Below are 26,114 nucleotides of genomic sequence, written 5' to 3'. Positions count from 1 at the left end.
TCAGTTCTCAACGAACACTGCACTGAGTGAGGCGACTCTGTGAGGGGGCTCAGGTGGGGGAGGAGGGGTGGAGGACTCAGAGCCCGTTTGCTTAGAGGTTAACTGAGTGGCCAGACATGAAGCCCCGTACCCCTCTGTGCATAACCCTTGCTGTGGCCTGCGCATTTGTGTCCCCCCAAATCCATATGTTGGAGCCCTAGTCCCTAGTGTGATGTTTGAGGCAGGGCCTTTGGGAAGTGATCAGGTTTAGATGACGCCATGAGGATGGAGCCCCAGGGGGTGGGGTGAGTGTCCTCAGATGATGAGGAAGAGACTAGAGCGCCCTCTCTCCACCACATAAGGACACAGAACAGGGAGACCAACCAGAAGGCAGGAAGTCGGTCTCACCGGAAACCTTGATCATGGACATCCAGCCTCCATAGCTGTGAGAAGTAAATGTCAGTCGTTTAAGCCACCGAGTTGATGGTAGTTTGTTACAGCAGCTGGGACAGACTAAGACAGCCCTGCTCTGGGCATCCGGGGACTTCAGCTATCCTGAGGCCAAGGGATCTTTGCTCACATTCCTTCCTTCTCACGGTGGCTGAGACCCTGGCTTCGCTGGCCATTTTCTTCTCACAGGTGGAGTCCCCTCAGACCTACTGAGTCAGAATCCCTAGGCAGGAGCCTGAAATCTGCATTTTTGTGAAGCCTGCCAGGAGATGCTGATGGGCACCCTGGGAAGCGAACCAGAGCTGTGGACACAGCCGCTCGGTCTCTCGGGAGGAAGGAAGCAAGGCAGGGGTCCCACAGTGTCTCAGTGTTGTCCTTAACACCAGAGAGATTGTGTGGCAGGGGACTTTCTCCTTCTTCAGCCAGCAGGCCTGCCCACCTCCTGGGCCAGACTGGCTTGAGGCACCAGCTGTGGAGAGCCTGAGCCCCAGGAAGTGGGGTGACACTGGGAATGGGGTCTTGGAAATGCCTTCATTTCAGACAAGTTTACAAATCTGACATGCGCTAACATCTGTCTTGCAAATGTGCCTCTCGTCCAGGGTGTCTGTTCGATTGTTCAGTGCAGCAGAATGTTTTCTGAGCGCGCACTCTGTCCTGTGCCCAGCCCTGAGCTGAGACGTAGGGATACTGGGCTGAATCTGCGCGTCTCTGACATGCTTATGGTCACCTGATGTGCTTTTCAGAGTGGGTTTGAGGATCAGCTACAGCAGAAGTGGTTTGTTAAAAAGGATAGATACCCCGTTTTAACAGTGCACCACCCAAGTGGTGGGAGAGGGCCAGGGTTGCACGGGAACGCTCTGTAATTTCTGCTCAGTTTGGCTGTGAACCTGAAACTGCTGGATAAAAATAAAGCCTTTAGGGGGCACCTGGGTGGCCCAGACAGTTAAGCGTCTGCCCTTAGTTCAGGTCATGATCTCGGGGTCCTGGGATTGGGCCCTGCATTGGGTTCCCTACGCAGCAAGAAGTCTGATTGTCCTCTGCTCCTCTCCCCTGTTTGTGTTCTTTCTCTCAAATAAATAAATAAAATCTTAAAAAAAATAAAGCCTTTAAAAAACAAAATAAGACGTAGATACTTGAGTCCTGAAACCCCAGATCTACTTATGCAGAATTTCAGAGTGTGGGTCCCCACACCTGCAATTTGGGAAGACCTCTTATAGAATCTCATTCACTTAAGAGTTGGAGAACCAGTGGGAATTTTTGACAACCCCAATGTATGTTCATTGTATAAAAAACATATGAAGAAAAGAAGGAAATGAAAACCACTTGTAATCCTAATCTAAGATAATCATCCTTAGTAGTTTATTGAATATCCTTCTCGATGTTTGTGTGTGTGTGTGTGTGTGTAAATAAATGTGTGTACATCTGTGTGATACCTGACACTGTGCTGGGTTCTGGGGATGGAGATAGGAATGGTCATGGTCATGGGGTAACCCCAGTCATGGTACATGGTGCCTGGTACAGCTTGAAGCCTGGCCTTCACCACCTACTCACTTGATCTTACCTTTTCTCCACAGGTATACATCATCAATGTGACCTGGTCCGACTCCACGTCCCAGACCATCTACCGGAGGTACAGCAAGTTCTTTGACCTGCAGGTAAGTTGGTCTGAGTTTAGATGGTACCCAGTTTCCCCTGCAGTGGCCTGGGTCTCTGTGGGACTGGCCTCTCTCATGTCCTCACTCATCTGGAGAACCCCTGTCCGAGCTCTCGGGGTCCGTGTCTCAGTCAGAGCAGAGGGACAAATGAGGAAACCTCGCCTGTCTTGCTGGGCCTGGCTCAGTCTGGAATATTACAGGCAGCCACTGGGCTTTGTGGGCTTCCTATGATGGTCTTAACAGTCAAGCTTTGTCACCCTCCTCTGCCTGGCGGGTAGGAAACCAGGGTGGGGAGGCAGGAGGATGGCCGTGGGTGCTGTGTGCATGAGCAGACATGTAACTGTAAACAACCAGGGTGAGACACAAGCCACCACGTCATTGCAGACAAAGAAAAGCAAACACACAGGAGAGACAGAAACAGAAAATAAGCAGTTTCTTGAACTGCAGACACAAACTGGGCATACCACTGCGTCTGTCTCGCCGAGTAAGGCTCTCCCTCTCCCTGTTCGTACATGCGCATGGCGTGTGTGACTCTCTAATGTGCACTGGTGTGTTCACACAGCTCCTCCTGCAGACACCTCCCTTGGTGCCAGCTCACTTGCGTAGACTTTTTGAGTCACAAGGGATAGTTTTACACTCCTGCGGCCCAGATAAATGGGAGACTTGGTTGGAAGGAGATACCAGCGGTGGTCGTGCAGTTGACCAGAGGGTGAAGAGGAGAGTGAGACAGTGGACTCTCTAGGAACACGCTGACAACACAGCTGCTTTCTGTCTGAGTCTGTTCTCTGCTTCTCTCTGGGCCCTCTCCTCAGGTTCCTGAGGAACTCAACTGTCAGCAGCTCCTGAATTTCATATCTATTCGTTCCCAACACCAGAGAGATTGACTCTCCTAGTTTCAAGTTGAAGAATCCCAGGGAAGACTTGGATTGGCCTGATTTGAGTCAGGTGCCCTCTCTGGACCAATCAGTGTGGCCCAGGTTAGAGGGTCACAGAGGTGACAGCAGGGGCCTAGGCACCCATCAAGGCAGAATCACCGTGCTTGGACAGAAACACTTCCTATACCAGGAAGGGAAAACTGAGAGGTTCTAGATTATTCCTTAGGGCTGTAAGTCTGGTGTAAGCCAATGAAAACCCAAAGAAGAGAAACACACCCCTGGTCCTCGCAACCAAGGTCCACTCCTTCATTTGCAGGCTTTTGGTAGTGAGTCATCTTGGAGAGGCCAGGTCTGTGTGTTTTCCCCCAAGTACCTGACTTTATTCCGTTGTCCTTATCACTCTACTTATGAGATGAGCCGAAGGTGAGCCAGCTTCCTGTCTTCCAGTAAATCCTGTCTTAGTCCAACAATACGGGTGGAAGCCACTCCTCACCTTCTGCCTCTTCCTCTCCTCACCTCCCCCATTCCTGTCTGATCTCCTTGGGTCCTTCTGGTATAAACTGGTAGGATTTGCTGATACCCCATCAATGGGTATAGTGTGCTGGACAGGAAATGATAAGTTAGTTGGGGAGAGGGAACCCTGAAAGGACTCATTGATGAGCCAGAGAGGGTCTGCGAGCCAGCGGAAACTCTCAAATCAGAGCTTTTCTTCCCCCTCTTCTGTTCTGTTCCCTCACCCCCTCCCTAGTTACAGAACCTCATGAGAAAGGAATGCTGCTCCCCCCAACGTTTTCTTTGCCTAGAGGGCTTATTTCCTGTGTGTTGGGACACACAGCATGGAGCATCTGTGCGATGTGCTGGTTCTCACCATTAGTATGGCCAGGCCTGTCTGCATGGGTCATCGCCACCTGTAGAGGCAGTTTGGAAAGGGGTTGGGATGGTTCTTTGGAATTTCACCTTTGAGCCAAGTGTAGCATCTTTGTGAGTCCATTTTACAGAACTCATGACATGAGGACTTTCGGTGGTGTTCACTTTGGAAAGCCTTTCTTGTTTATCAGGGTCACTGACTTTAATATGGCGGCTCCTATAGAGGAAGAACGAGTGACATTTCTTGCTCTGCCTCTGGTCCCTGGTGCCCTCGCAAGTGGCCTTGTTGAGTGGCTGTGCGAGAAAGCAGCATAGAGCTTAGGCACTGAGGACACACTGCCTAAGACTGGTTACTGGCTCTGTCACACTGTATAACTCTGGAAACAGGCCTTGACTTCTCTAGGTTCTGTTTTTCCCATCTGTGGAATGAAGATTTGATTAGTGCCCACCCAGGAGGGTTGTCGTGAGGTTTACATGAGCAGATCTATGCAAGATCCTTGGGAACAGACAGTCTCATGCACGCACAGCCGGCCCTGAGTGGGTGGCAGGTTGGGGGAGGCGGGAGCGGAAGGACTGGTGCTTGAAGGAGAGATAGTGTACCTTTGATGTGACCTGTGGCATGAATGAGTTGTCTGGTGAAGCATGGGGGGCTAGTTCATTCATGGTGTTGGGGAAGAGAACCTGCAGATAAGCTGGTAGCACATTCTACACTTATCAGAAGCCTTGGGACTTTACAGAGCTGGTCATTTATCTCCTTATTTCCCTCCTCCCCCATGCCACCCACACTCCTTACTTACTGGCTACCTGCTCCCTTTGAGGCCCTGGAGTAGGGTCACCAGATAACATAGGAGATGTCCAATGAATTTCAGATTACTAATGATGGTGGTGATTTTTTACTATAAGTGTGTCCCAAATATTGTGTTCCCAAATGGGAAGTACTTAGGCTAAAAACGTGACTCGTTGTTTATCTGAAATTCACATTTTATGGTGTGTCCTATATTTCCATTTGGCTCAGTCTGGCCACCTTCCCCTGGCTGTGAGTCGTGAGGGTGGTTGTATAAAGACCGGTGAGCCAGGCTGGCCCAGGGTCAGAGGGCACTGGCCTCCAACACATTCATGCTTCTGCAGGACAAGAAGTGGGACGGCCTGAGGATACTAGTTGAGGAGGACAAGGTCCCTTCCTTCTAGAAGTCTGGTGGGGAAAGTAGACTTTTACGCAATGAAGTACACTGGAGATTAGATAGATCACCAGGCAACGTGCTATGGGTGGAGAGGAAGGAAAGAGCATTCCTCTTAGGATAGGAGAACAAGAAGGATGCCTGTACGATTCTGATTGGGACAGCAGCCTGGAGTGGTACAGTCCCATACCCCCATGTCAGTTTGGAGGGCTTTGGTTGCCTTTTGAGAATTACAGTTATTGGGGTAAAGGATATCCCTAATTTGTTTGTTAATTTGTTTATTCATTTATGCTTGCATGCCTGCTTCCTTCTATCCATCAGTCATCATCGATCTGTCCGTCCATCCGCCCACCCACCCACCCACCCTCAGTCTATCTAATCTAAGTGTCTATCCTCTATGCGCTATGTCAGTCTCTGGGGATTTATTGATGAGCAAAAGCAGATCTGGTTACTGCTTAATTTATGGGACTTACCCCTTAGTGAAATAAGATGAGTTTTAGTTAAAAAAATTTTATGTCTATGTCCATATCCATATCTTATATCTATCTATCTAACTATCTATGGTACCTGGGTGGCTCAGTTGGTTAGGTGTCTGCCTTCAGCTCAGGTCATGATCCCAGGGTCCTGGGATCGAGTCCTGCATCAAGTCCTTGCTCAAGGCAGAGCCTGCTTCTCCCTCTCCCTCTGTCCCACCCCTGCGTATGTGCTCTCTCTCTCTCTGACAAATAAATAAATAAAATCTTCTTAAAAATGATGTACGTACAATTTTATACATTTCAAATGCTACAAAGAAAAGTACTGTAGATGTACAGCTGAAAAACCCTGTATTTGGGGATCCAAGCAGGCTTCCCTGGAGAAGTGAGCAGCATCTGACAGATCAAGGAGTTACTGTCTTTCATTTTTGAGATCAGGGCTTCTTTTGTGCTTCTAATGAAAGCAAAAGACTCTCTCCTCAGATAAAGGCATGAGTATACATATATAATTTTCTAACCTTTTTAGTCATTCATACCCTCCTGAAATCCTTCCAAGGGCATGGGGATAATAAGACCCTGTACTCTGCCCCAAACCTTCTCTTGCCCATGCACGGCCCTCCTCCCTGCCCATTGGGACGCATGGAGGCTTCACACCTGTGCATTCACTGTGTTAGTCACTAGCCACATGGGCCTATTTACATTTCCATTTAATTTAATTAAAAATTTGAAAGATTAAATTAAATTAAGTTAAATTCCTTTGTAAGAATGAAATGAATCGGCTCTCTTGGCCGTACTTGCTGTCTGTAAGTATGCGGTAGCCACAGTGGCCCAGGGCTCCATACTGACAGGTATAGAATGTTTGTATTATGATTGTGCCGCTGTAGACCATCTTGGGGGACACATATCAGGCTTGATCTGGCTTTATGCCCACCCTGACGGCCCTGCTACCCTCCTAGACCCTCCCCCGTTGCCCTTGCAAATCTTTAGGGCCCCAGCAGGAGGAAGGAGACCGTTCCATGGCGGTCTGCCCCATCAGTAGAGCAATTCAATTCAACAGCTATTCCAAACACTTCTGGAAACCAGGTCAGTGCCAGGGAGGGCTTCTGAGGGCATTTCGGGTGTTAAGTTGGGAATAGGGAGAAGAGAGGCTCTCGGTCTCCAAGTGGAAATTGATGTCTTCTAAAAATAATCCACCACTCCGCCTATCTGATCAGGAAAAGGGACATGTCCAGAGGGAACTATCTGGGACAAGCCCTGCCGGTGAGGCCCGTTTGGCCCTAAAGGGCTTGGATTACTTGGAGGTCCAGTTAAGGGGAGAAGGAGGACGGTAAAGGGCCGCAGATGCTCTTAAGTCACCTTCTCCCTGGCACTGGACCACCTTTCCAGCCTCTGGAAATGTCCTTGCACAACTCCTTCCCTGTTAAGTAGCCCGCCCACTGGGGCAGGACCGGAAGGCTCTCTGAAGGCCCGGCTCCACCGAAGGCTGTTTCACAATCTGACCTCCAAGGCGCTGGGCTGCGGTAATCGCTCGGCAAACACTGGCCCCGTGCTGCCGCTGGTCCCTGGCTCTGAACTCCGGCCAGTGAGTGCAGAGCGTCAATATTTGACGAGCGCCAGGAGAGGCCCTCAGGCATCCCCCACACTGCTTGCAAGATGGATTTGAGGACGTTGTTCAGGACCGCTCATGTGCTCTGAAGGATTTAACTTGTTGTGAAGAGCTTTCATCTCTCTTTCTTATTCATCTCTCTAGACTTTCCACTTACCTACCCCACCCGAGGTCACACTCCCTTTCTAGCTGTCGAATAACCAGGCCAATATGGAAGAACAAGACTGCCCCCTCCAAATCATTCATTCCTGGCCTTGGGATGGGTGTGTGTGTTGGAGGGGCACTTTCTGAAGCCATTTGGAGTGTGTTAATTGTGTTTTTAAGATCACTGTGTTTTTAGGAGAAGAAGAATCTTATTCTGGGCCCATCACTTTAGCAGGTTAACATCTGTGTTCATCTTTCTACTTATTAAATTTAGAATTTGGTTTAGTTTTTGTTTCATTCAGCTTCGTTTAGTGTAGTTCATAGATTTGCTCTCATTTGGTTTGATGTTCAAAGAACACCACAGCTGTGGTCAAATGGCGGGGGGGTTGTTCTGATGTGTGCCAAGGACCAACCTGAGAGCAGAACAGGAGAGGCGAGAAGTTTCTGTCCTGCAGGCTCTGTCTTTTCATCATCAAGGCAAGCTCTGTGTTGTTTGAAGTCATTGACCCTAGAGTAAAGGCAAGGGGTCAGGCCAAAACCTGGGGAGGGAACTTGCCAAATTCTAAGAATAGTTTCGTTCCAAGGACAGTAGAGAGTCACAGCACCTCGCATGGCAGGGCCAGCTCCCGAAGTGTGGTGAGCTGCGGTAGGTCACTGTGATTGCTCACATGCCCTGGGCAGAGGAGAACGTTGGCTTTGACTAAGGTCAGTCCACAGTCCCAGCAAGGCATGGAGAACCTCACCTTGTTTGCCATGGTGACAGTGGGAAACCCCATGACCATCCACAGAGGGTCGCTAAGTAAGTGGTGGTATTCTCACTGCATTTTGTTCAACGGTCAAAACAGATGAGATTAATCTCCGTTCCATGGATGGATCTCCAAGAAATGTTAATGAATGATCACTGCAGATTTCAAATGACGTAGTGTTTATGCAAAAACAACAGTAAGACATATTTGCTACAAGGACATGTGCAGCATAAGTATATAAATATTTTTTAAGTATCTGGAAGGATGCATTTCCATGTGGTCATAAAGTTATCTCTGGAAGAAGGTGAGGGACATCAGTGAGAAGAGGATCTTGATCAAAGGGGAAACTTAACCTTATTTGTAATGTTTTACTTTTTTAAAACAGGAGAATATGCTCATATATTATTTACAATGTCAATATTTAATAATTAAAAAGATACTTATGGGAAGAGGTGGGAAAAGTAGGAGGTCTACATTTAATATATCTTTCCCGGTCGTTATAGTATAATGGGACAGAAGACATACTGGTTTAAAAAAAAAAATCATCATGAAGAGCATATCTAACCAAAGAAAGAAAATGACAATAATTGTTAAAATCACATTACCGCATACTTCCTGAGCCATCACTCTCAATCAGTCCTATGGAATGTGACTGGTTAGAACCCATTACAACCAACCCCAGGGATTTGTCCAAATTACCTTGTCAAACTGGACTCTTGTTTTCAGATATTGCTCAAAACCTACGAATGTGTGTTCCCTGGGGCAAGAAGCACCTGGGGGGTGGGCCTTGTGTCACGATGAAACACACTAAGCTGCATGGTTGTGAGTGAGGGGGCTAAGAGCAGTGACTCCACAGCCAGGGCGATGGGGATCCAAGATTAGCTCCAGCCCTTACTAACTGTGTATCACCTTTGGTGAGTTCTTTAACCTCTCTGTACCTTGGTTTTCTCGTCTGTATAATGGGGTTAATGAAAATACCCACCTCCTGGGGGGATACGAAGAATGCAATTAGTCACGTATAGAAAGCCCACAGAGTCGTGACCAACATGGAGACTCTGGACAGGGAAGCTGACCACTCAGTGGGTAGGCTTGCAGAAACATAACTGTGAGGGAAAGAGCTGGAGATGCCCACTCCATCTGCAGGTGGAGCTTTCTTCCTTCCCCCATGGATGCAGCCTTCACCTTCATCCCATAGCTCCTCAAGCCTCCAGGCAGGAGGTGCAGGTGGCCATGCTAAGAGTTTCCTAGATAGAGCTCTCCACCTCCAAAGAGTGATGACCAACATGACCAAAGCACAGTCCTCCCAGCAACACTGTTGGGAAAACAAGTAATTGTTGGTTGCTCTTTTTCCTTGCTCTTAGAAGGAGGCGTTTTTCAGATTCCTGATGGAGCACAGGGGGGATTCCAGGGGAGCCCTGTAGGGAGTCCAGAGGCTCTTGGGAATTCCACGGCTGGCTTCCCTCCCCCCTACCCACCAGCTGGCTCCTTCTTTAACTACTGTCTTTCATCTTGCCCCTGTGGCCTGAGGGTGAACTCCAGCTTCCTCTCTCTCTTGCTCCTGATTTCTCCTCTGCCAAGCTCTGCTGTTGGTGTGCGTGGGGGTGGAGGGTGCTGAGGGTATCTGTTCCCCAGGAAAGAAAGGGAGGGCCTGGTGAAATGTTACATTGAGGCCAGCTCAGGATGAAATCCTGGGGTTCCCTTGTACCCTGCTAGTAACCCCTTCTCGTGCAGTTTCCCCAACCCTGTGGTTTTAGGAATAACCCTATACACAGGGGCCTTGCGGGTCCAGAATTGAAGGAGAAAGGTGGAAGAGGAAAGGTGGTGGACTTGGGGCAGAGTACAGAGGGGGACAGCCTCACACATTTGTTTACAAAGGGAAATAAGAGGCGGGAGCGTGGTCTCTGGTGGAGCCTGCCATCAGGAGAACTTTCCTGCCAAGCAGAGCCTAAAGATACAAAGAGAGGAGAGGAGCTTCTCTGACTCAGCAGCCCAGACTTGCGGGATATTCACCACGCTGCCGATGTTCTTAGCACATGGTCTGTAGGTGACCCAGACACATGCCTCCCAGGGAGCTCAAGGGCACAGGCCCTCTTAGATGAGACCTTCACTTGTGACTGCACCATGAAGCCAGGAGCTATTCTGCCCATTGCTGAGGGTTCATCTCCTCCCTGTGCCAGGGTGGGATTTTCACACGGTGGGGAAGCTCCTTTATAGACATGCGGGCAATTATAAGAAAAGCTGAAATGTCCTCTGGATATTAAATCTTGGCATTGCTTCCTTGTCTGTAACTTTCTGGGTGAAGTCTTGTGAGTACGGATGGATGGAGAGAGTTCAGGAGGCTGCCTGCTCCCCCAGTAACTGTCCTGCAGGGCTGATGAAAATGCCTCTTGCCAGGAGAGAAATCAGCTGTGTGCAAATATCACAATACGGGAGGTGTGTGCTTGCCAACCAGTGTTAACCAGGTCTGCTGGGGAATGAAAGGTGGAATTGTGAGTTTTATAACCAGAAGGCCCTTAGAGATCACCTACTAGGATGATACCTCTCAGTTGCTCACGTGGCCACTTTCCAGCCTCATGCCCACAGCAGACATCATTAATTGATCCTGGCATGTTCCTGTCCTATACCCATGGCAGACATCACTCATCGATCATGAGCCCAGACATGGTCCCAGAATCCTTCTAAAGAAAACATCATTAGGCACACCTGGGTGGTTCAGTCTGTTAAGCATCTGCCTTCAGCTCTGGTCATGATCCCAGGGGTACTGGGATTGAGTCCCACATTGGACTCCCTACTCAGTGGGGATCCTGCTTCTCCCTCTGCCTGCTGCTCCCCCTGCTTGTGTGCACTCTCTACTCTCTCTGACAAATAAATCAATAAAATCTAAAAAAACAAAACAAAAACCTTAAAAAAATAAAATCAGATACCTTCAGGGAGAGACTACCTGTCAATTGGTAAAAGCACCTTGAGTGAAAATTCTTGGCTACCCTCCCATGTAGCCCTTTTCCTTTATTTGACAGATGAGGAAGTGAGGCTCCAGGAGGGGAAAGGGACCTGCCCAAATTACAAGGCCATGAAGTGACAGTAGGACTAGAACTCAGGCACCCTAGCCTCTAGCTCTCACGAGTCTAGGATTCTGGCCTCCCTTCCAGAAGGCCTCCTTTGGTTTTTGGTGGGGAGGGCAGGAATGCCCCATTGCATCACCAAGAAAGCTGGTGGGAGAGGAGGCATGCCCCCTCCCCCGGAGAAGATGCCCCTGCCAAGAGCAGAAGACTTCCCCCGAAGCTCCCAAAAGGTTGGATGCCGGTCCTTCACAGGATCGGCTCCTTCCTGGAGCTCAGCCCCCATGTCCTGCCCACCTCCGCCCACCTCTCTCTGATGATAAACCCCAGCTCCTCCTGAGGCGGCGTCTGAGTCAGGCCACATGCCTGCATGACTGCTTGGGGCTGTGCGCCCTGTTTTCCCAGCATCAGGTGTCATGTCAGGGTGTGTTTGGGTGGTAGCTCAGGGAGGCCCCAGAGTGCGGTTGCCACCTGTCACCTCCCTCCTCTGGCCTCAGGCCCGGAGGTCTGACCTGGAAAACTTAGCTCTGCCCCAACCAGGTCCCCCAACTACCCTTCTGGATAAGCAGCAGGAAAGTTGGCTGGCAAGTGGATGGGGGACAGTGTGCCCCTTCATCCTGGAGAATGAAGGGAAGGAGGATCTTTGGTGGCGGTCAGGTGAGTGTTGTGTGAGGTGTGTGTGTGTGTGTGTGTGTGTGTGTGTGCACGCGCATGTGTGTGCGCACACTCCCTGAAGTCTTCAGCTGGGGCCAAGTCACTCCCTTCCCTCGGGAGAGAATTTCAAGCCCATCCTGGCACCTTTGGAGGGGTGCTGGGGCCGTTCCTGGCACTGGGCTTGGTGCTGGGAACCCCTTGGGGAAAAGTCAGGGTCATCTTGGGCAGAAAAGCCTGGCCCATGGCCTTGGCCTTAGCCAGAGCCACCAGCTGGTGGACGAGTCAGGGCAGGGCAGAAGGCACAGCATGAGTGAGCAAGCCAAAGTGTAGAGCTTAGCCGTCGGGCCTGCTCGCTGGGGGCCCCCCTGGCTGGCTTGTCAAGGCAGCTCCTGGATCTGAGTCTGGAGGTCTTGGCATCGTTACACCCCCTCACCCTATAGCAACAGTTGATTTTGCTTTTGCCTTGTGTGGAGCTAGGTGTGTGGGGGAGCTGGAGTGAGTGGTGGAAGCCTGGGTATGGGCTTGAGGGAAGCCAGTTTGTTCTGCACCCCTCCGCCCACCTCCCCAGCAGGTGAACTGCCACCAGCAGGGGGACCCAGAGATGCTAGCTGCGGGGACCCCCCTCATCAGCTCCCCGTCAGCCTGGCTGGACCTCAGCCCCCAAGTGACTTTAGGGGCTGTGATTCTTGCATCTCAAGGATGTCCGCTCAGACCAGGCCATTGTAAGAGTTGTCAGAGGATTGACGCTGTTTCCTTCTTATCCTCGATTTAGCTGGAGCTAAGGAAGAAGGGTTTTAGATTCCTCAGAAACCTCCACAGCTGGGTAACACTGGGGTCTCCAGAAGAGCTTGTAGGATTCTTTTTTTTTTTTCTTTTTTTAAAGATTTTATTAATTTATTTGACAGACAGAGATGACAAGTAGAGAGGCAGGCAGAGAGAGTGGGGGAAAGCAGGCTCACTGCTGAGCAGAGAGTCCAATGCGGGGCTCGATCTCAGGACCCTGGGATCATGACCTGAGCCGAAGGCAGAGGCTTTAACCCACTCAGCCGCCCAGGCACCCCTGCTTGTGGGATTATTGATGCCAGATTCCTGGTTCTCCAAATGGGGCAGTTTCTCATGGTGAAGGAAAGTTCTGGCTTTGTTATCAGATTGATGAAGGTGTGTGCGTGGACCCCAGCTCTTACCAGCCAGGTGATCCTGAACAGTTACCTGGCCTCCAAGACTCACCTTCTCAGGGGTGGGATAGTTCTCAGTATAGAAGCAGCTTCAGAGCTGTTGTGAGATTTCCAGGAGATAAGACCCAAGAGGCCTTCATGCACAAACCTGGAGCAGCTACAGAAAATCATCAGGATAGTGGTTATTCCGGAGGAGGGCAGGGGCGCTTTGGACACCGTGTCTGTCCAGCGTGAACCAGGGGAACATTTTCCCAGCCATGAAAGGGTCTTGGGCACCTGAAGCTGTGATCCGTGAATGCTGCAGGACTGGCCAGCCAATGACCCCAAATGCCGACCGGGGTTAGGTTCTGTCTACATGTATCTGGTGCCCAGTAGAACACAGTGGCTGGTTTGGCCACACCCAAATCTGAGCTTGGTGCTGGCAGCAGATTGGGCAGAGGCTAGGAATGGGAGGTAACAGGGGTGTCCCTAGGGCTTTATGGACCACATTCAGATGCCCCTTAAGGAAAGAAAAAAAAAAAAAAAACCCCAAATAGGAAGCAGGAGGCTGCTTCCTGAGCTGGAGTTAAGAAGCTTTCAGAGAGCCTGGTTCTGGCATGTGCCAAGCGATCGTTCTTCCCACTGAGACAGTGCTGGCTGGTGAGGGCATCTCTGGTGCAGGCCAGCCCGCCTGGCTCCTCAAGGAGATGCGCTCCACTCTCTGCCTTGGAACCTTGGGAGGAGGAACCCCCAGTGCGAAGGTGGAGGGAAGCCCTGTGTGTGTCCCTTGGGGTGCTGGGCCATGCCTGTTCCTAATTCTGTCCTACAGTACAGTGGGACAGGGACCAAGACAGGGGAGACAGGCCAAGAGATGTACCAAATGTAGGAGGACTCAACAGTGAGATTCTGTCCATCAGTGTATGTATTTTTTGGTGCAGTTGGGACACTTCGAGCTACTCTGGAACGCCTGGCTTTCTTGGCTATGTAGTTGAGACCCAAGGTGGAGAAGGGTACAGCTGCAGAACTGCCCTCCCTGCAATTGAGGGGTTCAGGATTCAGACTGCGCAGTGTGGCTCTGGAATCTGCCTGCTGAACCCCTTTCGTCCATTGCCACTTGTAACTTTGATGTGGCCCCTATGTGGGCCAGACCACTGCGGAGCCCACCTGGGAGGCCCTGACACCTTGGAGAGGAGACGGGTCCATGCCTACCCATGCCAGGAAGGCTTCGGCGGCCCACTGGAGGGGCTGCTACCCTGACCCTCCGCCCAGGCTGGGGAGGAAGGCTTTAGGCTGGGCAGAGAGAATTTTCAGTTTCCCTGCATAGGCTCCTGGTCTGTTCTCTGCTTCCGAGTCTTGGGTTCTTCCTGTGGTGTTCTCTCTCCACCTCGCTCTTTTTCCAGTTTCTCTGTTTATCTCTATCTCTCCAGGGGTCTCTGAGTCTGAGCCTGTCTCCTGGCATGACTCTGTTGGTCTCTGGAGCCTTTCCCAAGACTTTTCTGGAGGCATTTTCTCTTGCTGTGGTATGTCTTTGTCAGTCGGGGTCTCTCTTGTTCCTATCTCCCCCTCCACGTGCTGTCACATCCTGAGCAGGATTCTGAGAGAAGGACAGGGCTGGGGTCAGGGGCTTCACAGGTCTGCAACCTTGAAGGTAAAAACTGGTTGGGGGAGGGAGGCTGCCCTCCTCCTTCTCGGGGGAGTATGTGGCATCGGCCTCATAAATTAACCTTTTCAAAGGCATTCCTTTTGGTATCAGGTGACAGTCTGGGCACCCTGGTGGGAGGATGCTCTGTCTCCAAAGGGCATCCCTGATGGCCAGCCTTTGGCTCTTCCCCTTCCTAGAAGAGACATGACTGCGGTCTCCCTTCCCTGGGCTGGCAGTGTTCTCAGCCCTCACCTGGGCTGCCCTAGAGAGTGGCTGGGGACATGGCAGGCAGGAACCTCGGGCTGGCTCTTTCCCTTCTCTGGCTGGACAGAGGGTCTCCTGGGTCTCAGCTGTGTATTCCATCACCTAATCCCCACCCCTCCCCCATGCTAGCTGTTCCTCTAAGGCCACCTGCCCCAGTGCTATCCCTGTTAGACATAGCCAGGCAAGATAGGGAGCTGCTCTTGTAGGGTCAGGCTGGTCCCCGACTACTTCACCAGCTGTTGGTGATCTGGGGAGGTGGACCACTGGCATAGGCTCAGGCAGGGCTCTGCTCTCCCTTGGACTTGTTCTCTCAGTGAGGGGCTGTCCTGTGCTCCAAGTCTCTGTCATCACCTAGGGATGGGTAGGGGGTAAGCATGTCATGGGCAAGTCACTGGGTTCAGGATGGGACTGGCTGTGAGCCAGCCCATCGGCGGCTTGTCTACTGAGAAGCCCCACATCTGCTTGCCCCTCGGCACATATAAACCCCAGCTCCTATCTAGACCCCTCCCTGCATTCTCCCCCCACACCCCTCTCCCACCTCCCGCCCCCGCCCCTCCTTTCCCCCTGGACCGACTCAGCCCCCCAGCCAAGCCCTCCTGATGCCTCACCTGCACGCACGGCGTTCTTACCAGGACTTCCCGCGCTGCCGTCTGGCCCTTCCAGCAGCTTCTCTGCATTGCAGCCAGTCAGCTTCTCTGTTCCGGCGTTTCTGTTTCTAGTTATGAAATGGTTTAATCCTACAGAAAACAATATAACATCTCAGTGGCTCTACTTCCCAGATTTGGCGACCATTCAGGTGTTGCCACGATTGCCCGACACTTTTTTCACGTGGAGGGATAATTGTGCTCAGATACTTTCTGAAAGAAAGACAGACAGTGATGCAGATAGAGGAGGCGTCCGGCGAATGCTGGATTCCCTTCCTCCTGCCTTGGGTCCAGGGTCCGGGCTTTTGGTAGCCTGAGAAGGGGGCAGGGAAATCGGTGTGAGCAAAGGTGTGGAGGCAGGATGGCCCTGGGCCCATGTGAAGGTCAGGGAGAGTCCTGCGTGTGTGGAGGGAGAGCCGCTGAGGGAGGTAGCCCGCACACAGGCACCTGGCTGCCCTCAAGCAGCCAGCCCCTTCCCTCCCTGCTCTTCCCCTGCCTCCTGCACCCGTGCTAGGCAGGTGACCCCCACGTCAAGGTCTCCGGGAGGAAGGCACTACCTGCGTCAGCAGCAGGGCTGGCACCTGGACAAGCAGCCGACAGCTGGGCACCAGGGTGGTCTGGAGGACCCAGCGCCCCATGGGGACATTTTCCTCTCACATTTCATGGTTCCCTGGCCGGAGTGGAGCTCTCCCCGCAGGGAAGCCTGGCAAAACAGAGCCGAGCATGGAGCTAGGGAAGCCCAAGCCCAGCCCTGGTGGCTTGCCTCGCTGAGTGGGCTGCTTTACCAGGCTCCCCCGGCAGCTCTGCCTGAGTTATCATTTTTGCTTTGGGGATTTTTCCTTTTCCATCTGCGCTCCACCTTGTCCTCTCTTTCCGGAAATGTGAAGGGACACCAGGAAGCCTTTGGCCTAAGGAGAAGTGCCATGGAAAGACTCCTGTGGGCCGAATGGCCAACCTCGGTGACCAGGGAGGAAGTTTTCAGGACAGAGGCTGCAGTGTCAGCGCCTGAGGCTGTGAGTCTGGGTCACGGTACTTGGACGGCCTGGCTCAGCTATTCCGAGTGCCTGAAGGGCCAAAGGGATTCCAACCCAGTGGGGATCGCCCCAGACCCGGCCAGTCATGTCCCATAGCCAACCCAACAGCAAGTCCGTATGTCCCGTATGACCTCCCTCAAAGTGCAGCAGTGCTCTGCTCCCCTTCCTCTCTGTCTGCTGTGTCCCCACTCTGGTCCAGTCCTGTCATCTCTGCCCAGGATACCGGGACAACTGAGCTAGCCTCCTCAGGGGTCCCCCTCCTCTCACTCCTGTCCTCCCACCAAGCAGAGTGATCCTTTAAAAACATAAATGAGATTACATCACACCCCATTTAGAACCTTCTGGAAGTCTCCCTTTCTTTTGGGAACGACCTCCCAACTTCTTACCCTGCCCCCAGGCCCTGGGTGGTGGGCCCCCACACACCCTTCCAGATTAGTCCCCTGTGCCCTCCTTTGCTGGCTCTAATTCACTGCTCACCCACTTGTTCCTGGGACACCAAGCATAATGCTGCCGCAGGGCCTTTGTCATTGCTGTTCCCTCTGCCTGGAAACTCTTCCCCCAGATTCTCAAGCAGCTGACTCCTGGGCACTCCAGCCTCAACTCACATGACCGCTCCTAGAAAGGCCTTCCTTGACCACTTCCTCAGAGAGCCTGCCAGCCCTGTCACATTGTCACATTTTATTGTTTTCAGCACATAGTGCTCAGGAAATTGGTGTTGAAGAAATACATGAATGCACGGCGAGCTGGTGCTGAGTGTAGGGAATGGGGTGCCAGACCTGCCCTCCCCTTGAAAGGCAAGTTCTACAGTTTGGCTCCCATTCCTCCTCCTGCATGTCCATCTTTGTGGATAGGCTGGACTTGCTGTGGGAAAACTGCTAAAGATTAGCTGGGATCCTTATGGCAAAGACAGTGAGGGCTTTCTGATTCTAACGTGCACACAAACTACTCAGATGTGGTTAAAATGCAGATTGTGATTCAGTAGGTCTGCCCGGGGCCTGAGATTCTGCATTTCCACCAAGCTCTCTGGTGAGGATAGTCTCACCAGAGTCTTAGATCATCTTAGTCTTAGATCATCTAGTCTTAGATCACACCTTGAGTCGTGAGGGTGGAGGGTGTTGGAAGGATACATTTGAAGTCCTTCTCTTTATTTTTCTTCCTTCTGTCCGAATGTGATCTTTCTCCCATTTGGTCTCAGGCTTAGTGGCCGCATGGGAATTTGGCCTGGTGAAATGGGGCTCTGTAAGAGAAATGCCGTTCCAGCACACTCCAGAAGCTGCCAAGGGTGGTTGGTGTGGGCTGCCTCAGAGGTGGTGGGTTCCCGTCCTTGGAAATGTTCCCGTGAGCTTGAACGGTCATGAGTCAGGGTTGTAGATGCCTGTGTGGGTAGAAGAAGGCCTTTTCCTACAATTCAGCTTTGTGCCTTCTACAAACTTGTGGAACCAGGATCTCAAGTTGGGGCTCATTCACTTGTGGTGACTTTTACACGTCATCTGGCAAGTCCTCAGTCCCCACCCTTGTTGGGCCACCCTTCCTTAGTGCACGGCATTCTAAACGCTGTATGTGTGATCTGCTGGATAGGGTAGCGGGAAGAGGGCTGATGGCTTGGCTTCAGGAATAGTTCGATCATGTAGGGGACGTGATGCGTGACGGGATCAGTGGAAGGGGACAGGGTAGATGCATTTTATATTAAGTCTTCCCTCTTTCAGTTTGGTTCATCAGACTATTACTGAATTCCTTTGTATTAGTCAGGGAAGACAGGCTAATACTGTGTAACAAACTTCCAGTGACTTGTAATAGAGGATTTTTTCCTGCTCACATCTTAGACCTAAACTGGTTACTGGAGGGCTATGCTGTAGGCTGTCATTCAGGGACCCAGACCCCTCCATGTGGGGACTCCACCCCCCATGGATCTCTGTATCCAGTCAGCAGGGGAGGGAAGAGGGAATGTGAAGGGTTGTAGGGAGATATTATGGAGGAGGTGTCCATCATCCCTGCTTGTATTCCATTGATCAGAATTCAGTAACATGACTATACCTCCCAGCAAGGGAGGCTGGGAAATGTAGTCTAGTTGTGTGCCCAGCTATGATTCAGATGCTATGATGGAAACTGAGCATATCAAGGCACAGATGTTGTTTACAAGAAATGTACAACTTTTGAAAGGAGGCATATGTATAAACAAATAATCACAATATAGTGGTTAAGTACAGTTCTAGAAATATGACCAAACTACAGAAGCAATGTAGAGGAGGGAGTAAATGAGGGATAAACCTGTGCAAAGGCCTCAGAGATATTGATGGCAAGAGATCACATGGCGGGTGGCATTCTGTGCAAAGGCACAGAATAGCCTGAATGGGGACTGGCATCTTATGTCTAGGGAGGATTGCAAGCAGGCTGTGCAGTGTGTGGGGATGTACAGAGGTTAATAGGACATCTGACTGGAGAGGTCAGTGGTGCAGAGGTCATGAAGAGGCTTGTGTTCCTGGGAGGCAGAGAGCCAACAAAGGTCAAGAAGCCAGAGATAAAACCACTGGATGGGAACAGATCACAACAGTGTTGGAGATGGCGCAACTTAGCATTACCTCCACTAGAACCCTCAGAAAGTTTCACATGTTTCTATCTCTTATGCTGTTTGTGAAGTTTCTAATGGAGGAGGAAATTGGCAGTATGGGTCGGGTGACCTAACCAAGTCACCGGGTGTAGAATGCTCCTGGCCAGGACTCCCTGGGCCTGCCTGTCTTTTGTTGGGTCCACCTGACAGTCCACAGTCTCGCTGAGACTTCAAGCACCTTTGAAGAAGCTTTCAGCACCCTTCCTGAGTTTTAGGATGACCCACCCAACATTGGTGCTGACCAACAGTGCTTCTGAGCATAGGAGAAGTGAGCTGTTGGGAAGCCTGGGTTCCATATCGACCAGGGCAGGTGTTGGGAAAGAACTGGACTCTTCCCAGCAACTCCAGCCTTCTTTAGCTTACTCTTTTGTTTTTTCCTTTCACGCAGACTTTATGGGGGTGGGGAAGGATGAGGGTGGGGCTGGAAGTACCCTTGACCCATTTGTATTCCAACAAAATGGGGGAAGGAGAAGCTTGGAGAAGGTGATGGAGGAAGGGAAGGACACTGGATTTTTTATTAAAACATCACACTTGGCTTCTCTCCAAGAGAGTACTGTATCAAGGGAGTGTGTTGGGGATCAGCTCTGGAATCTCACTGCCTTAAACAGTAGTCTGGGTCTGGGACCACCAAAGGTCTGCCTTGGTTTCTTCTCTGCCAAGAACATGCTTTCTTTGTCCAACTCTGGCCAGAATTTGATCCCATGGTGGCTAGGAGGACACTTTGAGGCCCACAGTTCTGAGCCCCTTAGAGGGAAGATGAGCAGAAAAAGAACTGAAAAACACTGGGGTTGGGTGTGTGGTTCAGCCAGAAAGAACGTAAGTCAGAAGGTGGGAGTATGTTCTTTCTTCTTCTTCACCTTCTTCAGGGCCTCTCACTTTGTCGTGGTCCCTGGAGGTGGGTGTTGGGGGAGGGGGGTGTCTGGCAGCTTGGGGGTGGGGATAGGGGTTAGAAACTTCAGGAGGGTTTCTTCTGAGGCCAAGGGATAGATAGAGGCCCCATCCCCACTGCAGAAGGGAACAGGGTGGCCTCAGCCAGGAAAACACATACACATACACACACACCCCAGTGTGGGCAGGCTCATCTTAGGCTGGCCTCATCCTCTGTGGGGAGGCGGATTTCTTTGGCAGTCTGTCTCACACACAGATGTCTCTTTTACCACCGCTCCATCCCATGAACTGGCCAGATTTATCTTTCTAGAATCCCACTTCCACAGGGTTGCTTCTGCTCAGCACCCTCCGAGGCTCCCTGTTGCCTGGAGGAGGAAGTCCAAGCTCTTCCTCTCAGTCTCAGGAGACCCCTCCAGCCCTGCCCCCTCACACTGCACGGTACTCCCTGTCCCGGCCCTGGCACCGGGCTCCTCCAGCCCTGCACTTTCCTGGGGACCAGAGGAAAGTAGGGGTGACAAGCAGCCAGAGGCTGACACACTGTGGGGTTGGGAGGGGCCAGGAGTAAGCTCCAGATCCGCAGTAGGAAACCACGCCTCAGGCTCAAGTCCAGGGGAAGCTCTACCCCACCCACCTGAAGCCGGACTCAGAGCTGACTGAATCCCACCCCTCTGACCCCGCCCTGGCAGCCCCCAGCTTTTCAGGCGTCAGCTGCCCTACCATCACCCCTTTCCCTCTTGGCCAAGGGGAGCCTGAATGGTCTCCTGTTGGACAAAGTGCAAGAGCCTTAAGTGAAGCCTGTCAATTTCTTTCAGCCATTGACAGGGTGGAATAGCCAGATTGATCACCCTGAGCAGCTTCCGGGAAAGGGCCATAGGAAGCGGAGATAGGAAGGGTGTGTTGGATTCTCTTCACCCTGGAAAAGGTGATTCCGCGCATCGGCCCCATTCATCAGGCACCTTCAGGGGGCCAAGTACCTGCTCACCTGTGTTATCTCATTGAATCCACACACCACCATGGGTTGGCTGTTCTTACCCACCTCCACCTTACAAATGAGAAAATTGGGTCCCAGGGGGGGTTAGGTGACTTGGTCAAGGTCCCCTAGCTAGGAAGGAGTGATTTGGAATTCTGACTTGGGACCTCAAGCATTCTGTCACTAGCTAGAGTATTAATGACAGGAAAGCACTATGGAGGGAAGCGACTGCTTTTGATGGTCCCCTCTGGGCCTGGCCATGTTACAGGGCTTTGCAGATGTATTTTCCCTGTTCAACTTTGCTTTGGCCCACGAAGAGGAGAAAAACAGACTTGACCCTATTTCATAGACGAGTAGACTGAGGCTCCGAAAAGTGAAGTAGGAATAATCGTGTTTGGCATTTGGCAGCATTTTCTTGTGTGTCTTCCCTTTGGATCTTCCCAGCACCTATGGAACAGGACAGGTATTTCGTCTGAACTGCCCTAGTTCCCCACAAGCCTCAGCAGCCCGGAACTGGAATCCTCCTCTCTTGACTCCGATTCACTGTTCTTTCTTACAAGGCTGTGGGTCAGCATTGGCTGGTGGCAGCGGGGAGTGGGGATAGGGGGGTGGGCTGAGCCCACTGGGAAGTTCCAGGGGGAGACAGAGTAGCCACCAGTTTGGACACCTTCTAGACCTGAGGAGGCTTCCAGGGCTAGCGCCGTCCTGTTCATCTTTGCTTTCTTCCCTGTGTGCATGTCCTGCCGCTGGTGTTGGGCTCTCAGCCCTACCCCCCCCCCCAACACACACACACATTAATGTCCAACATGTCCCAGGCAGCGCCCACGCACCTGATGAGCTCCTGGAACAGCCAGAGGCCTCCTCCCCAAGCCCAGCCCACGCACACCAGCTGGACAGCTCCCCGGGGGCCCCGAGATGCTCAGAGCCAGGCCTGTCTGTCCCCAAGCTCTCCCTGCTGCCTCCCTGACCTCAGGGGCTGCACCCTTCCCTCCCGACTAGTGCCACGACAAGAGTGATAAGAACAGCTAATGTGTCTGGGGCCCTCAGTCTGTGCCCAACTCTATGCCCAGAGCTTTACACACCTTGTCTCCATCGCGTCAGGCTCTCTGTCACTGTCATCATTTTACAGATGAGGAAACCGATTTGAATCCGGATCTGACTGGCTGTGCACCATTTGTTACTGTGATTCACATTTTCCAGAGTGTTGTATAGGTACCACTGTGAATTTGGGAAGAAATTTTGGGGGCGGTGTGTGAGCAAATGCTTTTACCTTTCAATGATTATGTATTGTTTCAGTGTGTGTTGGTGTTAGGGGTTGAAGGCTGGTGTGTCCCCCCAAATTCATAGGCCGGAGTCCTAGTCTCCAGCACCTCAAATGTGGCCTTATTTGGAAATAGGGTTGTTGCCAATGTAACTAGTTAAGATGAGGTCATGCTGCGGTAGGGTGGGCCCCGAGATCCAGTGACTGGTGTCCTTGTAAAAAGAAGAAATTTGGACCTAGGAACGCACATAGGAGGATACTGTGTGAGGATGGAGGGGGAGATGGAACTGATGTTCCCACAAACCAAGAAGCACCAAGCATTGCTGGCAAACCATCAGGAACTAGGAGAGAAGCATGGACACGGCCCCACCAACACCTTGATCTTGGACTTCTAGCCTCCAGAACCGAGACAGTACAGCTTTGTTGTTGAAGCCATTCCGTCTGTGGTACAACATCCCTAAGCTAATACTTAGCACACACACACGCACATCAGACGCTTATGACTTTACAGACATTATTGCTTTGGATGTGACTTAGGATGAATAGTGGCTCTCCAAAGTTATCCATATCCGAATCCTCAGAATCTGTGACTGTTACCTTAAATGGTGAAAGGGACTTTGCAGATGTGATTAAGGATCTTAAGATAGGGAGAAGATGGGACCCCTTGGGTGGCTCAGTCAGTTGGGAGTCTGACTGTTGGTTTCAGCTCAGGTCATGATCTCAGGGTCATGGGATTGAGTCCTGTGTCAAGCTTCACACTCAGTGGGGAATCTGTGTGAGATTCACTCCTTCTGACCTTCACCCCACTCACTTTCTTACTCTCTCTCTCAAATAAATAAAATCTTTAAAAAAAAAATAAGGGAAGAATATTCTAGGTCATCCAGATGGGCCCAGTGTAATCACAGGGGTCCTTATAAGAGGGAGGCAGGAGAGCCAGAGAAGGAACAGTGAGAACAGAGCAGAGTTTGGAGTAATGTGCTTTGAAGATGAAGGGAGGGGCCACAAGCCAAAGAATGCAGGTGGCCTCTAGATGCTCCAGATGGCAAGGCAACAGATTCTCCCCAGGATCTTGGGAAGGAAACCGTCCTGCTGACACCTTGGTTTTAGCCCCTAAAGACCCATTGTGGACCTTCTGACCCCCAGAACTCTAAGAAAAGGAGTTCATGTTGCTTTAAGCTACTAAGTTGTGGTCATTTCTTACAGCAGGAATAGGAAACTAACATCCAACTAAGCATTCAAGCTTTCCAGAAAGGAACCTAAAGAAAGACCGTAGATAAATCATAACAGTGGTGGTGTGGGTCCTGTGTGGGCCAGGGGCTTTTGTGCACCGGGGAGACCCTGTCTGTGCTGTCCTGCCTCCAAGGGGGAAATGCATAGCTTTGGGAAGCCTGGTGACTCTCGCCTCCATTACTCCTTTGCTCTGTGTTGTTGAGCAAGTTACCTACCTTCGCTGTGTACCTGTCTCCTCATCTATAAAACACAGGCCTAATCCTGCCTACCTGTGGATAGTGCATAGTAATTGCTCAATATTTGAATTCTTCTTGACTCACACAACAGCCTGGAGAGGCAGGCAGGGGAGGACCAATACAGTGGATTTTTTTTGAGCATGCGGTTCCTGCTAGTTACTTGCCCCTGCATGGTGGGTCATGGTGGGGGCAGGGAGGAGTAGAGGCTGGGGCGCTCATGAAATCCCGGGTCTGCTTTGTCTTGAGATTTCAGCTCTGGGAGTATAGGAGTGGTCCCAGGGCAGGATTTTCAGGGTGGGAATTGGAGTCAAGGAACCTTGGCTGGAGAGTGTGTTCCAATGACCTTGTACATAGGAGGCCAAGCCCGCACCTTCCTGAGAGCTTACCTTGGACATTGACACGTGTGGGCTCCCTGGAGAGGCCGATGATGTGGCGCTCCCTGCAGATTGGTGTTCTTTAAATACACGTTTAGAATGTCTTCAGCTGGGAAGAATGAAGGACTCCAGTGGCACCCCCAGCCTCCTGTCCTGGGTGGTGTTCATCTCAGACTCACCACAAAGCCAACAAGTCGCCAGACCCAGCTGCTGTCGACAGCGGTTTGGTGGGTGTTATTTCCCGAGCAGACCTCTGGAGCATCGCACCTGCCGTCCCCATCCTAGAGTCTCCAATGACCGATGGCACGACCCTCGAGGTCTGGAAATGACACTCTCCATCACATGACGTTTCCAGTGATCCTAGTGGATGCCCAGTGCCCCATGGAGTGGCGTCAGCCTGTATCCTCAGATCCCTGGAACAAGTTATCCGGGGCCTCCACCGCTCTCTCTCACACACGGCAGCGTTTCCTGGGGTTCACAAACAAGTCCATTCACTCCGGTCTGACTGTTCCATCTAGAAATCCTGACACTCCCACTGCCAAGCCTTTATACTTGCCTTCCTCCCTGTCCTTCCTGGAAGGCTTTGCCCTGCTGTGTCCTCCTCCAAGAAGTCTGTCTGCTGGCTCACCCCAGCGGCGCTCATCTCACCCTGCCCCGAGCTCCCGTTCTGAGCCTTTATACACCTCTCAGGCTGACACTCCTCTAACACCATTGGGTCCATCCCTTGTGCCCGTGTGGCTCTCCCAGCGCCCAAACAGATCATGGGCCCTGACTTACACTCTTTCGGAAATGTACTTACGCGGGGCAGGGCACATCACCGATAAAGGCTAGACCGGGAAGGGACTTGAGGTGGTTCAAGTTTGCGTTATTTTCCCGAAAATGGCCCAGGAAGACTTCTTCGACTTGTTAAGGACTTTTGGAAGCTGGGTTGGGCCCCTCTCGAAGCTGGGGTGTGCTGCAGTGCCCTGTGTCTTGGCTTCAGCCTGGCATGGGCCCGTCCTCAGCAAACGAATGCATCCGACATGGGCAGCTCCTTGCCTGGGTGGGTTGGTCCGCTCTGCCTCCTGGCTGTCTCCGTGGCTGCGGCTCCCTCAACCTGAGCTCATCTTGGGAACGTTTTGAGCAACTGCCAACCCGCTTCATGCCTGCGTGGCCTCTTTCTGCTTACAGAACCCGTCTGCCACAGCATCTTGTCTGGGCCCTCCTGTCTGCCCCTGAGTTGTGTCGTGTTCCCCAGCGCACAGACAAGGATGAGTACCTTGCAGAGGGTCTCTCGGTCAGCTGGTCCAGTTCAGAGCCCAGGCTCCAGATTCAAGGGCCCTGCTCCGTGCACTTTGCATGGCCACTCCTGGGCAGACAAGGAGAGAATTTCAATGATTCATCTCTAGTTCATCATATCCACGCTCTGCCGGTTGTCCGTATCGTAAATCTTTTGTCTCTCTATTTTTATGACGGTAAAATATACATAACGTAAAACTTACAATTTTTTAAAATTGTGGTAAAAGATACACACCATAAAATGGACTGTTTGAACCCTTCGAAGTGTCTAGTTTATTGGCCCTAACAACATCCGCACTGGCATGCAACCCTCGCCACCCTCCTCCTTCAGAGCTCTTTCATCCCTTTTTTCCTTTAAGTCCTAGTGTCTTATACCTTCTGGGGGCTATTTTTTTTTAAAGATTTTATTTACTTATTTATTTATATGTTTACTTATTTATTTAGAGAGTGTGAGCTGGGAGAGTGGCAGAGGGAGAGGGACAGAGAGAATCTTGACCAGACTCTGCCGCGGAGCCCGATGCCGGCCTCAATCTCATGACCCTGAGATTGTGACTTGAGTCAAAACCAAGAGTCAGATGCTTAACCGACTGAGCCACCTGGGCACCCCATTAATTTCTTTTGAATAAGAGTGTTAGAAATTTCCGAAGTCCAGAGGTATGGATCTCCGGAGGGTTCTCTTGGATTCTGTATAGGGTGTCATGGGTTGTGAATACTGATGGTTTTATATTTTCACTCTGAGTCTCTCATTTCTTTTTCTTGTGTTAATGCCTTGGCAGGGACCGTGGCAAGGATCATTGGAACAGTAATGGATAGACGTAGTCATGGTGGGCAACATCCTTGTTTTG

General features: G+C 51.4%; 1 protein-coding gene across 1 annotated transcript in view; it reads left to right on the top strand.

The window, feature by feature from the left end:
• SH3PXD2A (SH3 and PX domains 2A) overlaps window positions 1–26,114 on the top strand; it is a 231,666-nt gene that overhangs the window by 50,530 nt on the left and 155,022 nt on the right. The window contains 1 exon segment of the mRNA XM_059398493.1: window positions 2,004–2,084. Within this exon segment, the coding sequence (XP_059254476.1) occupies window positions 2,004–2,084 (81 nt within the window).

Source organism: Mustela nigripes, chromosome 4 (assembly GCF_022355385.1).
Source record: "Mustela nigripes isolate SB6536 chromosome 4, MUSNIG.SB6536, whole genome shotgun sequence".
Classification (NCBI taxonomy): domain Eukaryota; kingdom Metazoa; phylum Chordata; class Mammalia; order Carnivora; family Mustelidae; genus Mustela; species Mustela nigripes.
This window is presented reverse-complemented; position numbering and strand designations above follow the sequence as displayed.